This window comes from Nestor notabilis, unplaced genomic scaffold (assembly GCF_000696875.1).
Source record: "Nestor notabilis isolate BGI_N333 unplaced genomic scaffold, ASM69687v1 scaffold30837, whole genome shotgun sequence".
Lineage (NCBI taxonomy): Eukaryota > Metazoa > Chordata > Aves > Psittaciformes > Psittacidae > Nestor > Nestor notabilis.
This window is the reverse complement of record NW_009937391.1, coordinates 1-15,586: the sequence shown is the minus strand read 5'-3', so window position 1 is coordinate 15,586 and position 15,586 is coordinate 1. Positions and strand designations below refer to the sequence as shown.

Here is a 15,586-nt window from a genome sequence, read left to right as displayed (position 1 = left end):
GAAGATGCATTGATAAACATTCTGGTTCTGTCTCCCTATGGGGTCAGGATTTGGCCAAAATGCACATCTCATCCATGAACTAGCAAATGCTGCTTGGATATTGAATGTAGACGCAGGTTATGCATACGTGAGTGAGGAAGCTGTGGTATACTCAAAAAGAAGTGTGTGTGGGAAGAGGTTTAGTAGCCACGCTGAACAGCTGCTCATACTGAAGAGAAGGACAGGACAAGATTTTAAATGGAGCCTACACATAATGCAGGTTAGACCGTACAAAAGTGTGTGTTTGTAGGGCTGGGTTTTAAAAGAGTCCTGGACCTCAGCCTCTTTGGCTAAATCTGAGAAAAGACACATCACTGCTTCTATCATTTAAGGCACTCTTAAACTTAACCAGTGCAATTTTCAGCATCAAGTTAGCACCCAAAGATGGCATCCACAAGCAGAGCTGGCTCAAGGCACAGGCAAAATAGGTAAATGTCTGGGTTAGAGCTTGCTCAAGAACAGCTGATGCCCTCTCATCTCTTTTTACCTGCTTGTGCCCTCCCAGAATTTCACAGAATACTGCTAGCCCTACTTCTGTCTCCCTCCACATCTGCTGCTAGATTTAATTTTGCATTTCTGAGGCAGGAAACTCAGTTTTGCCTGGCAGCTGAGAATCCCTGAGCTGGCTCTGGAGACAGGCTGGGTCAGCTCAGAAAAGGCTCTGCTCAGCATTAGCACTGGCACGAGGAGGATGAAGAGGACTATGACCAGAGACAGGAAAGGATGCAGCCTGAAACAGGACCTGTTAGTATTAATAAGAGCCACTCAAATCAGTGTTTAACTTCACCTATAGACCTATGCTGGTCTCTACCTGGAAGCGCTCAGGAGTTAGATACAGCTTTAGAAAATTATTTGAGGGTAGGCTGAGTAAAGGGCTGAGGTTCCTACAGTAAGTTTTAGGCAGTGCTTTAGCATGGAAGCACAAGACTGCAATCCTAAAAAGACTTGATGCTTTGTCCCCTAATCCAGGAGGTACCCAAACTTCAGAAATACATTACTTTTTCACTTCAGAATTACTCAGTGGCCTCTACTCCTGCTCCTCTGGGATCTGCTCTCTTCATGATGGGATGGGCAGGGATTTCTGACTCACTATCTTGTTGTAGTCTGGGATTCCCCCAGATCCCTAAACTGGTGGTGGGAGAATCACCTCCTTCTTCAGAGAAAAGAACCTTGACTGAGATGCAGAAAACCTGCTAGTAGAAATTATGGCCTCACATAGTGATTCATGCTGTTAAAACACTATTGAATGCCAAGAATTATAGAATAATAGAATTATAGAAAAGTATGGGTTGGAAGGAACCTTCAAAGGTCATCTAGTCCAAGTCCCAAGAGCTGCCTTAATACAGCTTATGTTCTGAAGTTCTTATGGCACACATTTCCCATGTCTGAATTCTACGTATTATAGAGGAGACATATAGTGAAGGAAGAAAAACACAAAACAACAGATCGTTTAACTTAAAACAGCTCCTGCCATCCTGTAGTCTAGTACTGGGCTGATTGCTCACCCAACCAGTAGAGTTATCCATGGACTACTGTGGGTCCTCAAAGTTAGCCTGACACACTTGATGACCTTTTCTTTCCATACTAACAAATGTAAGATATTCAATATATTGGTTTCTATCTGGTAATAAAATATCACACATGTCAATTTACACAACATGTGAACGTGACTGGCAAAGTCACACATGTCCCAGCAGTTTATGGTACAGTTAGAGGAAAGTTGAAAGAAAGAAGAAAAAGGAACATTTCCAGGCAGAGGAGGAAATGGGCAGGACAAGATGAGCAAAAAAAAAAGGCCCAATATTTCTTTCCCCACCCTATACTTACCCATATAAATAGTGAGAGAATTATTTCCCTTACTGGCTGCTGCTCATTTGCTGCATCTCCCTGGGACCTTGCACCATCCCTCCATGATGTGGGCAAAGGTACTTACTGTCTTGTTTCTTTACACTGTAAGATGCACTTTTCTGTTCAAGCTTTTGTATCCTCACTTTCTGTGGTTTAGGAAACTACACCATGGGATATGTGGTTCACCCCCTTTAAATGACTTGTGTTCCTCAAGATAGTCTTAATGCTTTAGTACAAAGCTGAGTGAGAACTTGTCTGAAATAATGGGTACAATTCTGGTCACCATCGCTACAGACTAGAAATCCAACAACGCACTGAAAAGCTACCAGCATAGCAGGAGTGAGTCTACTTATAAAGGAGAAAGCAGCATTGTTTGGTTTGTTTACCTTAGCAAAATGAAGGCCAAGAGGAAATACTGCCTTGTGTGGATATGTGCAGGGGAGTAGAAGAAGGGGAAGGAGGAAGGGAAATGGAAGGAGACAATTTCCAAAAAGAGAGAAGAGCTATGTTCAGTAATACCAATATAAAAAAAGCAAATGTGTGTGTAGACTAGTTGTAAATAATATATACCTCTATATGGGGATGTTTCCAATGGTCAGAGAAGGGAAGTTCTAGATTAGTCTCTAACAGATGTATTAATGGCAGCTAACAGCTCCAGCCAAGAAGCAGGCTGAACTTGCATAATGGGTCAAGCTCAATAGGAAAGCAAAGAGGAAAAAAAAATTAGAAATATAATTCCCAGATCAGCAGAAGACAGGAACAAGGAGCCACTGCTTTTCAAAGAGATGAGATCTTGTCTTGGAAAAAGCTGGGACCCCAGCTGAGCATGAATTCAGTGAGAACTGGGAGCAGCAGGTGCAACGCAGAGTTGCCAGTCCTACTGAGCTCCAAGCTCAGCAAGATTTGGGAAAGTAATTCTGCTACTCAGGGAGATTAAATCTTTCCTCCTTGTGTGACAGTAGCTGTACGGGATTGAAATGCTACTTTTCCACTGATTTCAACAGCAATAAGAAGGTGCTATAGAAAGCCATGCAGGTTTTGCTTCTATTTGTTTTATGTATGTGTGTATATGCATAGAGGTGGAGATGAGGGTATCTTGCAAAGTTACATCACCTGTAGTGCTTACCCTCAAGGACTCAAGGAGGAAGCAGCAGAAATACAGAACAAACACTGATGAAAGTATAAATAAAATATAAATAACACTGTGACATTTCTGGGAATAAAAAGAGGAAGAATTCAAACGTTAGTTTTGCTGATGCAATTCATGTAAGCATGGGTAAGGCAACAGAAATAGCCAGTACTGAGCAGTAGTCTGAAACTGAAAGAAGGAGGAAAAAAAAAAAAAAAAGAAGAAAAAAAAAGTGTTTTCTTTAAATGACGAGAAATAGCTTTTCCTTTCTTTCCTTTTTTTTTTTTTTTTCCCCTCTTAGACAATTACAGGAAATTTTGCCAATGTGATTCATGGTTTGAATGCGAACCACTTGACAGACCAAGTCATTCAGAGAAGCAAGCGAATGATTCTGGATACTCTTGGAGTGGGGCTTCTGGGTACCAACACTGAGGTCTGCCACAAAGTGACACAGTACAGCAAAGTAAGATGCCTGGCATTCATTCATAGCATACCCTAAAGTTCAGATTGAAGGACAGTAAGTGAAAATTTGGGCTATAAGGGGAAACTTTGTCGTGGTGAAATTCTTTGAGGGATGGAAAGAGAGACACAGGGTTCTTCCCACTTCACCCAGGGAAACTTAATTGCTCAAGTTACATTTAACTGTGGATGGGCAGAAGTCTATGTAACAGACTATATGTTAAGATAACCCCCTGCAAGCACAGATAATTAAGAATTTTTCCTTTATTTCACCTATAAGATTTTATTAAAAACATCAGCAAAGTAAATATCATCACCAGCTTTCAGAAATAGGAAGACTATTAATGGGATGGAGAGTTAGCAGTGGGTTACTTCCCAAAATACTGTTGTCTGGGGTACCTTGGTCATGTTTCTCCTCCAGTCCTGCTCTCCATAAACTAGAGCAGTACTTGATATTGAGGAGAAGTCCTCCCAACACAGGAGCACATGAGGATGAATTTAAGCTACTGTTTTGTTGGTCAGACTTGCCCACTTGGACTCAGGCTCCAGAGTTCTGTGAATCCCTTTGCACAGAGATCGCCACTTCCCAAACTGTGGGTGTTTTGTTTTATTTAATTCTGTAAAATCTATTTTTTGGCTACAAAGATTTGCACAGCAAAAGGAAAGGAGCTTGGGGCTACTTGCACCAGGAAGATGTATATCATTTACTCGGGGTCTTATTAAAAGTAGAAACCAGAACCTTTACCTTGGAGATCTTCCCCAACAAGATGATGATGGTATTGAGACCATCTTCGCAGTACCAATTGCTGATAGGCTGTGGGAAGGGATACCAATGGCCAAAGGTTATGTGAAGGTATTGAGTGGCCAGGTGCATGGTGTTGGTCTGGCCCCTGAGGTCTGTTTGGGTGGAAAGGGACATAAGCCAACAGGAAAGCGAGTTTCCTTTCATACTTTCTGGAAGAACAGTACTTTTCTCATAAAAGGGAACAGTTGGGTCCCGAGAGGGTACGGTCTGATCTCAGTTACATTAGAGATATGGCACACATTTATCCTTGGGTTCAGAACTTTGAATTAATTTATGCCAATTTGTTTCAGATCTACAGCTCAGATATATCCAGTACCATCTGGGGCCACTTGGATTTCCGTCTGCCTCCTCTGTATGCAGCTTTTGTGAATGGAGTGGCTGTAAGGGATGCTCTTTTGTTTGCTCTTAAATCACAGTAACTGATGCCATTCTTGCTCTAGAGAGAACAGAAAGCTCCTACAATCTTAGTTTACTTTATTCTTCTGCCTGAAGCCTGCTATAAAACCTTCCTAGACTGTTCTCCTAATGTCTCTCAGCTTTCTCCCAATGAGACTGAGCTCTAAGTATAATATATATCTGAGCCAGCTCAACAGCACACCTTACCTTTAATGTGGGACTTGAAGCTGTTTTCAAAGGTCGGAACTCTAGAGCTTGTTTACAACCTTGGTATAGCTGTATTATAAAGAGATACTCTTAGCTCTGGCTGATTTCACTGGGATGCAAATTTCATGCCAGCTGGCAAAGTATAGTTACAGAAAAACACAGACAGATGCACATATACATACACACATATAATATCACAAGGCAATTTAATCTTCAGTTATGCAGTTTGCAAAAGCCAATTATGTATTTTGGACACATACACTGTCATTAAAGCAATAACTGTTTCCTCAGACATTTGCCTAAATTCAGATTGAGGTTGAAACCATTTGAAATTGAAAGATGCACAAGAGGTGGAGTAGACAAATTTGGCAATTATGCAAAACTAGGGAAGGTGACCAACCATGGAAATGGTAATATTAAGCCTATCTGAATTAGTGTGACAAGATCAGAGGTGCAGTTTGACACCTCATTTCCAATGTAGAGAGAATTACCTTGGAAATGAGATCTGGAGCCTCTCAGCTCCTAGAAGCCCATGTGACATTCAAATCTGGCATTTAGCATGTGTTTACTTTTCAGTTTATGTCTCGGTCACAGGTCGATTCTAAGTGCTTATTGAAGATGCCAGGAACATAGCTTACTGGGTATTGGGCACAACTTTCCTTATCCCACACTGCAGGGCATCTTTCCAGCTGGAATCAAATTTTCTCAAGGCAGAGACTGTGTTTTCTTCTGCCTGTTCCTCAGTCCTCAGAAGTGCATATCCCCTGTATTATGGGGCAAGACCTGAGCGCTGGGGAACCTGACCACCTTCCCAGTTGCTCCGAATTAAGACATGAGTGAACAGGCGTGAAAGTTCAGCTTTTGAGGCATTACTATGTTATTAGAAGTGCTGCCTCTGATGCTCTCAAGTCCTTGGGGTTTCTCAAAACTTTGGGGGGAGGTCTGGGGGTCCGTCAAGCAGTATATTGCAAACATTGACTGCACTGCTGGGAGTATTCTCCTACCATGCTGGGAATACCCAAAATCTTCCTGCCAGCTGGGCTCTGGGCGTGGGAGAGAGGAGGCACCTCTCTGGATACTCTCAAGGACTAAACAGCTTTTCCCAGTTTTAAGACTAGCATTCTCCTAGTCCTAGCAACCCCAGAGAGTCTGGTTCCTCGTGTGACGTGCTGAGAAATCAGGCAATAGCCTCATGTACGTTTGCAGGCTTGTACCTGTTGCCTGTGGATGGTTGCACTGAAGAAGCTGCTCTGATGGTGTAACTCGGAGTTAGCAGTATGGACTAGGCTGCTACAGCTTTAATTGTGTGACCCCTAATGGCAGTATCAGTTGCAGCACTGAGGAAGTAGTTTTAACATGTTTATGTACTGTTCTGGGGGAATTGAAAATTAACCATTCATATGGTGGACCTAGAACCACTGCTTTAATTATACCAGTCTAATTAAAGCAGAAAAAGCCTATTGAAGGAAAGATGAATCATTGTCATACTGGTTTTAGACTGCTACAACTTGAATTAGAATTACAATCCTTTGAGGCAAGATTTGTATTGCATTGCCACTTCTCATGGAGCCATGTTGGGAGTAAAGGTCTTTGAAAGTAGGACTTCTGAAGTTTTGCTTTCTAAGGAAAATTTAGTTCTTCAGTCCTTTTTTATACTGATTACAGTAGTTTCATTTGACTGCGCCAATCTTGCCAATTCAGAGTTTATTTCTGATGACACATCAAGGCTTCTCTTTCCATTAGGTGCACTCAATGGATTTTGACGACACGTGGCATCCTGCCACACACCCATCTGGGGCTGTGCTTCCTGCTGTGATTGCACTCTCGGAGGCCTTTCCTCAGAAGAAAAAAACCTCAGGTCTCGATCTGCTCTTAGCTTTCAATGTGGGAATCGAAGTGCAAGGCCGGCTGCTGCACTTCTCCAGTGAAGCCAGAAATATCCCAAAAAGGTACATAGAAATGCTTCAAGTAGGAAGCTGAGTGGAAGGAGTTTATTTTCTCAGTGTTAATATACTTAATTAAATGCCAGTTAAAATACAGATGGCATAGTTATTCATATTTTCTATGTTGTTTCTCTGGAAAGTTAAAAAAGGTTCATCTTAAAGATAAATGCACTTACACGACTCCTTACAACTTAGCTAATAGCTTTCTTTATGAGGGCATTGAGCAGTTTACAAGAAGTAGGTGATGATCTCCCTAGCTACTAAAAAAAGCAGCAAAAGGGCAACGATTAACAGCAGAGGTTTCAGGCTCTCATGAATACATACAGTCATGCCACACTTGCAAACAATGCCTTGCTCTCAGCAGAAGGGATCCATCAGAGCTGGGCTCAGAGGAGAGCCCAGGAGGAAGGGGTGTGCTTAGGAGAAAGCCTTGAAGCATGGGATGGACTAGATGTCTTCTTGCTATTTTCTGTGTGTTCCTTCTATCAGTTTTGCAAAACTAGATCAGAATGACAAAACTCGCCTCCCCCAATACATGTAATTTATAGATGACAATAACTGTGATGCTTTTGCCATTATTCTGCTTGGAGTGCCTCGAATTATGAGCAGTTCTAAAGTTTTAATTGCTTTCTGAGGAAGAACTATTGGAAGTAGAACTATTCCAGTTTAACTTGTTCCTGGGGAAAAGCAACAACTTTTTCCACTAGGACCACACATGAATTTTGAGTGTGTTTCCTTATGGTCCAATCTGTCTTTCAAAGCAGTGCTAGGAAATTGGAGTTTGTGTATATAGTGAGTTCAGGTGACTTTTTGAAATATGGTAATGAAGATATTTTTGTTTTCTCAGGTTTCACCCACCGACTGTGGTTGGTACAATGGGGAGTGCAGCAGCTTGTGCTAAACTGCTAGCTCTTGACCAGATGCAATGTAAAAACGCCTTGGCTATCGCTGCCTCCTATGCAGGTGCCCCACTGGCTAATGCAGCAACCCAAACGAAGCCCCTCCATGTTGGCAATGCTGCCAAGCATGGACTGGAAGCAGCTTGCTTAGCATCACAGGGCCTTCAAGGAAACAAGCAGATCTTGGACATGGAGTCGGGGATAGGTGCCTTTTATACAGATTACAACCCACAGACTCTGCCAACCTTGCAGTCCTATCCCTGGCTGTTGGACCAGCAAGACGTCGCCATCAAACGCTTTCCTGCTCACCTTGGAACACACTGGGTGGCTGATGCAGCATCTTCTGTTAGGAGGAAGCTTGTGGAGAGCAACAACTTGCTCCACCTTGATAAAATTGAGAAAGTCATTCTCAGAGTCCCAGAGGTCAAATATGTGAACAGACCCAGCCCTACCTCAGAGCATGAAGCTCGACACTCCTTCCAGTTTGTTGCATGCTCTGCTTTGCTGGATGGCAGCGTGTCGGTCCAGTCCTTCACCAGTGAGAACATTCACCGTCCGGCCTTGCGGGAGCTCCTCTGCAAAACGCAGCTGGAGCACCCTCCTGATAACACACCTAGCTTTGAGAGTCTTTACTGCGAAGTGAGTGTCATGCTTCAGGATGGCAACACGATCAGCAACCGCTGTGATACATTCTATGGGCACTGGAGGAAACCTCTGAAAAAGGAGGACTTGGAGAAAAAATTTCAATCCAATGCCTCCAGCATCCTGCCTGCAGAAGCCACAGAAGGCATTATAGAGACAGTGTACAATCTGGAAAAAGTAGAGGACTGTTCTGTGTTAAGTACATTTTTAACAGGACAGTCAGCTAGAGATCTTTTGGAGAAGCTGCGCTTCCTTTGAATGCTTAAGCCAACAGCAAGACAATGTTCACAAAGCAGTCAAAATTCAGGACAAACTCTTATTTAGTGACTCAAGCACTTTCGAATAGGAGTCCTATAACCCAAGAGCCACACTCAGTCAGATACTGTGCGTTTTGAGTAAGTACTTTAGTGATTATGTGCACAGCTCAGGCTGAATAGAAGATCCTCTGCTGCCATGATTGGTGGCTCTTCAATTATCTTTATACCTCTTGAGGCAGAGGACTGCTTGTGCATGACACAAAAACGTCCCTGCTCCTCTAACAAAAGCGTGTATATGTTTTGCTTCTGCTAAATAACTCCATAAAGGAATTTCCAGAGGAGTATAGAAATGCTGTGTCCATGAGAAACATCCCTGTGAGAAGAACAGAGAATAAAAGCCTTTATATATTTATTTCTGTAGATTTCACTCTAAAGCCTCCTTGAAAATGCCATCAGTTATGTCGGAACTTCGATGTTTGTGCTAAAATAAACATGGCACACATAGAAAGTAGTAGCACTCAATGCTCTGCAACATCAGGAATCGTGCTGATGAGGTAAAGATTAATGCCCTTCCTGACCATGCCAGCTGCTGACCAAGAGGCACAACTCGACACTCCTCATCATAAGTAGACTGTTTCCTAGTCTTTTGGCTGCTCTGCAGTACAGATTTGTTCCTGTATTCCCACTCCAGGCCTTCACTCAACAAGACACGATTAGCACTAGTGATGACATTTAGACTACTTCAGGCACTGCAAAGCATGGACTGCAGTACACTTGCTGTGAGTAGTGACAGAGATCTGCGAGCATTTTACCACTTCTTATGCTGAGATAATTAAGTGTCCACAGTGACTCTCAGCTTACCTTGATAATGAATTCTGGGAATTTCTAGTTTCTTCACGAGTACAAAACCTTGCCAGATTGTGCTTATTAGAAAGGCTGGCCATCCTTTGTTCACATTTGTGAGATCGAAACAAGTGTTCTAGCATATGTAAAGTGTACTCTCCTTAGGGCACTAAACTATGCATGAAAAATATCATAAAACAAAGCTAGTTCATTTTACCAACTAAACCTCAAGTAATGTCATTTATTAGAGCAAAACTTGTGTGTTTTCCACAAACAACGTATTAATTTGTACTTAAGCCTCTGATTCTTGGTTTATAAATTTAAGTCCTTTAGTTATATGTGCTTAAAGACTTGCATTCTTTAATCCCCTTCTGATTCGGAAGTAGAATTTAATTACTCAACCTATACTGAAGGCATACAGACTCATACAGAGCTATTTCAGCAGTAATTATAGCTGGTAACACCAAATGTGAACTACTGATAATCACCCCACTGGGCAAGGAGGGTTCCTACATTATCATAGAATCACAGGATGGTTTGGGTTGGAAGGGACCTTAAAGTTCATCTAGTTCCAACTCCTCTGCAATGGGCAGGGACACTTTCTACTAGACCTAGTTGCTCAAAGCCCCATCCAACCTGGCTTTGAACACTGACAGGGATGGGGCAGCCACAACTTCTCTAGGCAACCTCTTCCAGTGCCTCACCACCCTCACAGTGAAGAACTACATAATATCTAAATCCACCCTCTTTCAGTTTAAAGCCATTTCCTCTTGTCCTGTCACTACATGTCCTTGCAAAAAGTCCCTCTCCAAGAAGGACTGTCTCATCAACACTGAATACATTCAGATTCATGAGAAAAAAAATGCTGACGCCCACACACGCAACAACCTTCAACACGTTTTCTATTTTAAAAGAGAAATAAATAGGATAAAATTAGGAATAACCATTTGATGTACAGATTTAAAACCAAACCAAACAACAAACCAAGACTGTGACGTTTAGTTGTTGCATTATTTTATTACTACAATCAAAGGAAGCTAAATGCTCATGCTCAGCTAAATTGATTTCCTTGTAGAAGTCTGTATGCTTCCAATCATGCAAGTTTCAGGACTTCTTGTACCATTGTTCCAATTCCATCAAAGATTTCATGCAGAGGAGCCTTGCACATGAAAGCACAGGTAGTAACTATTTTATTGGCTCTGTCCACATGGGATTCATTTACATTTTTGCAAATGTGCTTACATCCAAGCTCGACTATAGCAGATGCTGTTTCAGCATCAGGAAATCTGTAAATAAAAAGACTGTCGTTAACATAAAGAGATAATACAAGCAGAAAGTTCCGCCAACATAACTTGAATGAGAGAACTACAATAATTTTTTAATCACTCTTTAGTTGATGATGACAAGGGACTCAGACTGCTACCGCCAGGTTCTTCCAGCCCTTACGGACAAAACAGATCAACTGATAGCTTTGAAAACAAGGTCAAAAATGCAAAGCCACATTATGGCAGAAGATGTAATTCTGTTTTTAACAATCTTTCAGTAAGTTTACAAGATGATACCGAATGATTGTAACTGATCCTCAAAAGTCTGAGAGATGCCAGCTGAACTTGCAGACACTTTAGACCTTTTCCAACACCTCCATGTAAGGTGGGATGCTGCAGAATTTTGCTGGGGTTTTTTTAACCCTAAGGATAAGGGAGGAGCAGAGGCAATCCCTCAGTACTGCTGCTGAGATGAAATTCCATTCAGAAGTTTTACTGGAGTTGACAGTTCTTGAACCAGCACATACTTCTGCCAGGTCCTGTTCTCAACTGCCTCCGCTAAACTGGTCCTAAACCACTACCAACTGAAAAACTAAAAATCCCTGAGCAGACAAAATCCCACAGACATAATTTAAATGGACACTCCAGTTACCACAGGGAGCCAAGTTTCTGAATGCCAGCTGGCCACCTGCCTGTTCTTCATTCCCACATTTGCAATATGAATCATGGCCTTCAAAGGCATTGGGTAAGCACATTCTGTACCTCTCTCCACATGAGCTAAAATCCATCACTCAGTTACCATTAATACAATGGGGAAAAAATTACTTCATATCCTTGGTCATGTGCATGTTTGCGCAGCTATGATTCCATGAAAGTCGCTTTGTTCTATCACTTTTAGGGCAGATGCTACATCCACTGACTCATTAATGTCCACACTGCACAACAAAGCCAGCACAGGAACATACCTTACTTTCAGTGGCTCACAGAGCGACAGCTTATGCAAGAGATAACTCTACCTAGAGTCGTCAAACTACTAATTGTAGTGTGCCTGTGGATGTCGGTTAACGGTTGGACTCAATGATCTTAAAGGTCTTTTTCAACCTAAACAATTCTGTGATTCTGGATATCACAGACCAATGTATTTCTGAATTTAGGGATAATCTGTTCCAATGTTGTAGTGTACAAGTCACCTGACCTCACAGATTCAGTCTGTCTCCCCTGAGAGCTCTGCACATTTTAAAGAACTATTATGCAAGTGAAAATTACAAGTAAGTGAAAAATGTCACTCAGAAGATACCCAAGGTTTACTGGCACCAGAGACCTCAGACCTCTGCACAGAAGACTGGCCATTTCCTAATCTGAATTCCCATGTAAATTATCTCTATCCATTTCCTTCTTACCTTCCATCTACATCTTTATCTTGGCCAACTGTAACCTCACAACCAGGAAAGACTTTAGCTGCCAGAACTGGCGATATGCAGCACAAACCAATGGGCTTTTTAGCACTGTGGAAAGCTTGGAGTGTGGCGTTCACATGCTCATTGACAGTACAGTTCTTCCCATCTACAGCCCAGGAACACAGGTTCTTTGCTACACCAAAACCACCTAAAAAAAATTAAAAAAATAAAATAAAAAAAAAAAAGAAAACAAACAAAAAGCTCAAATGTACGACACTGCTAAAAGTCGTTCAATTCAATACCAGACAGAAGTTCTTCTTTTTTTTTTTTACAACATAATCTTGGCATACATAGGATTGGTAAGTTACTACACTGAAAGCTTTCAGCACGTGAAACATGACTGGTTTACAGTGATGTTAAAAGTTTAACTGCACTTTTTTATAGCACGTATGCTACAATGACCAGAAAGCTTAACCTTGAGCAACAAACAAGACAAACAGAAAAGCTCACCTTCATTTGCTAGTCATTGGAAAAGCTGCACCATCTGATATGCATCTCTCAATAAGCAAGAGAAGGATCAGAAAAAAGACCAATGATAGTCAGAAGTAGAAGAGTTACAAGAATAATGCAGTGATTTAATCCTCTACCGTAATTCACTCAAGTTTTAGTTGAACACTTAAGCTTTTTTATTCCCCTAGTATTATTTTTGGACTTAAAAAATAAAAAAGGGTTAACACAATAAAACCCAAATGGATATTACATAAAAAAAGAAATTATGATATATATTCTGAGACATACCACTTGTGAATGGTAACATAATGTCCTATTAAAAATAATGCTAGATGTGTCTTTCTAGAAACTAGTTATAACAATCCTTTACTTGCATTTAATCATTATTTAATTGCACAAGCAGACTGTATTTTACAGCACCTTCACTTCCCAGATCAGAATAATCAGAGACTATTAGTAAGTGTAATCATCCATTATATTTGAGTCCTTAAGGGATGTGCAAAACATCGGCTTTTTTACAGTGAACAGAAATTTCCACAAGTATTTCAAAGAACAACATCAAGTAGCTTGGCACTTTTAATATTTTTCTTTTTACTCTATGATCCTTTTTGAGTGTTATCAAGAATCTCTGAGGTAAGATTTAAATTTTGAAACTTTAAATAGAGTTTATTTCCCTCTAACAGTTATTACAGCAACCCCCCCTGAGCCTGGCTTATAGCAGTATGAAATTAACGTGGAAAATATTTGCTGGCCTCTACTCCCTGACCAGCTATGATGTCACCCGCACATTTTAGTGCTGGATGTTTCTCTTGCCTTATACACACGCTCCCTCTGCTGGCTTTACAGCAGAAGACAGTGTCACAACTCCAAAATTAACACTTAGGCACAATCATGAAGGCAGTACAGTACTATGAATATTCTGGAAAGTGATCTTCAGCAAGTCATAATTTCCTCGTGACACTTTGGTTTCTGCGTTTCTAAAGTGATTACAATTACCTCCGTCTGAACGGCAATTTTGTGGTCTATAAATAAAAAAATATCCATAAACATGTTTAGTGTAACTTGATCGTAGCAGAACAGATACCTAATTGAAACAAAATGTACTCCCATCTGATCGGGAATATAATCTATTTGGAAACCTATTCTGCCAACAATTTCAGAGGCCCTAAAATCAACGCATTGCCATGTAATATCAAGTTCTGACCCTACTTTTGTTCTTGTCCACATGTAGGTAATCAAGTTTTCAGTATCTTTAGAAAGAAAGAACACTGCAACTTAACTGCACTGTAACTTAACACCAGAAGTACAGTCTGGCATTTTAAATTACTGAACTATAAATTAATAAATAAACTGAGATGACTTACCAGGCCGCAAGAGCTTGCTAGAACATTTTCTCTTCTTGAAAGAAAATAAGTAAAAAAAAAACCAACAAAAAAAACCACAAACCAACCCCAAAAAACAAAAAAACAATGCCAATGCCTCTCAAATTCAAGACTGTAATTTATTCTCTAAATGGATTAAAAAATAAAAAGTAATAGAGGAATTTCAATTTGCAATTGAAAAAACACAAACAACTTCATTTTAAAAGCACCTACCAGGGAAAATGACTGCATCAAATTCTGTAGCTTTCAGTTCAGCCAAATCCTGAATGTTTCCTCTTGCCAATCTGGCACTTTCAACTAACACATTTCTCTTCTCTTCTGTTGGACTTCCTTTTAGGTGATTGACTACATCCCTTTGCTCAATATTGGGGGCAAATATCTTCACCTAGAATACAGAGATGAAGCAATGTTGTGAATGTAAACAGAACTCCTATGTACCAGTCATAATATACATCATTTAATGAAATCAGTTTTGTTCCTGAAGTCTCTTATCCAAGAGAAGTGGATTCCATAGGATGGATCTATGGCATTAAATATCTAAAGCTATATGCAGTGTATTAGGACAGCTCAACCTGTCCCTCCATCCTATTCCTGCAGCTTTTTGACAAGAGTGCATTCAGATACCAACATTAAGCTTACTGATTTTGCCATGGCCTGCTTTCTCTCTGGAGATAACCCCAAGGACACCGTAATTTACATCAGCAGCCTGACCGGGCACACAGTTGAATCTGAAGAAAGGCTGCTCTTAACTGTTATGGGATCATACTGCTAAAAAAGTTGTACAAAATATAAGGATGCAAACTTCACAAGCATTTCTAGTGCAGACATTAAGAGTTAGTCACTTTCTTAAAACACTGATAGCAGGAAGGGAGAACAAAACATGGAAGAACATGAGTTAATTGATTGAGTTAATTTTAGAAAGGACAATTTTCTGCTGAACAGGGGTGCTGTTGTTATCATCAGACACCTAAGTGCAGTTATATGCAGACAGAAAGTGACCGCCTTCCACCGTCTGAAGCCACAGACAGGACCAAAGCACACCACTACACCACTCTGAGCAACCTGGCCTAGTGGAAGGTGTCCCTACCCATGGCAGGGGGTTGGAACTACATGATGTTTAAGGTCTCTATGATCCTGGCCTGGGCTCCTCCAACGACTCCCAGTTACTGAAAAAGCCCAGAAACAGCTAACAGAAGGCATGCAGGTGAACTCAAGTGAAGGTGAGCTCCTGACTTCTGCAAAAACAATCACAAAGCAGATGAAGAATTTTAACTGGGCCCCATCTCCAAGACCCTGCAGACACAGGAGCAGGGCAATGCCTCCTGCCACCCCTCACGCCCGGGCCTGCCGGGGCTGCTGCTCCTGTCAGGGGGACATTCACGGCTTTGGGTAGGGGTTGAGTAAAGAAAAGGGAGAGGGCAAGCTAAGAAGAGACATTATGGTTGAACGGACCTTGTCTTGTGCTGTGGTGGGGAAAAAAGACACCATGAAGTGGGGGAGGCTCGATCCCACAGACAACAGGAGCCACCGCACGGCGTGCCCCGGCCCCCGGCAGAAGGCGGGGG

The 15,586-nt window shown here is 41.4% G+C and overlaps 1 protein-coding gene and 1 pseudogene across 2 annotated transcripts; one reads left to right on the top strand and one right to left on the bottom strand.

Moving 5' to 3' along the window:
* The first annotated feature begins 1,900 nt into the window (after positions 1-1,900).
* IRG1 (immunoresponsive 1 homolog (mouse)) lies at positions 1,901-8,701 on the top strand. The gene is made up of 5 exons (XM_010018819.1): positions 1,901-1,964; positions 3,318-3,479; positions 4,571-4,660; positions 6,627-6,832; positions 7,674-8,701. Exons 1-5 carry the CDS (start codon positions 1,950-1,952, stop codon positions 8,623-8,625), a joined length of 1,425 nt encoding a protein of 474 aa, XP_010017121.1. The 5' UTR covers positions 1,901-1,949; the 3' UTR covers positions 8,626-8,701.
* A 1,758-nt stretch (positions 8,702-10,459) lies between these two features.
* Positions 10,460-14,406, bottom strand: LOC104409042 (annotated as a pseudogene). Its single transcript, XR_719931.1, has 3 exons — positions 14,235-14,406; positions 12,133-12,337; positions 10,460-10,753 (listed from the first exon to the last, which is right to left on the bottom strand). The product of XR_719931.1 is annotated as an ES1 protein homolog, mitochondrial pseudogene (transcript).
* Between the last annotated feature and the right edge of the window lie 1,180 nt (positions 14,407-15,586).

Bases quoted from the DNA above. Each gene is read 5' to 3' on its own strand.
- IRG1 (XM_010018819.1), top strand. The intron at 3,480-4,570 runs GTAAGATGCCTG...AATTTGTTTCAG, and splicing joins AAGTGACACAGTACAGCAAA to ATCTACAGCTCAGATATATC. The intron at 4,661-6,626 runs GTAAGGGATGCT...TCTTTCCATTAG, and splicing joins CTTTTGTGAATGGAGTGGCT to GTGCACTCAATGGATTTTGA.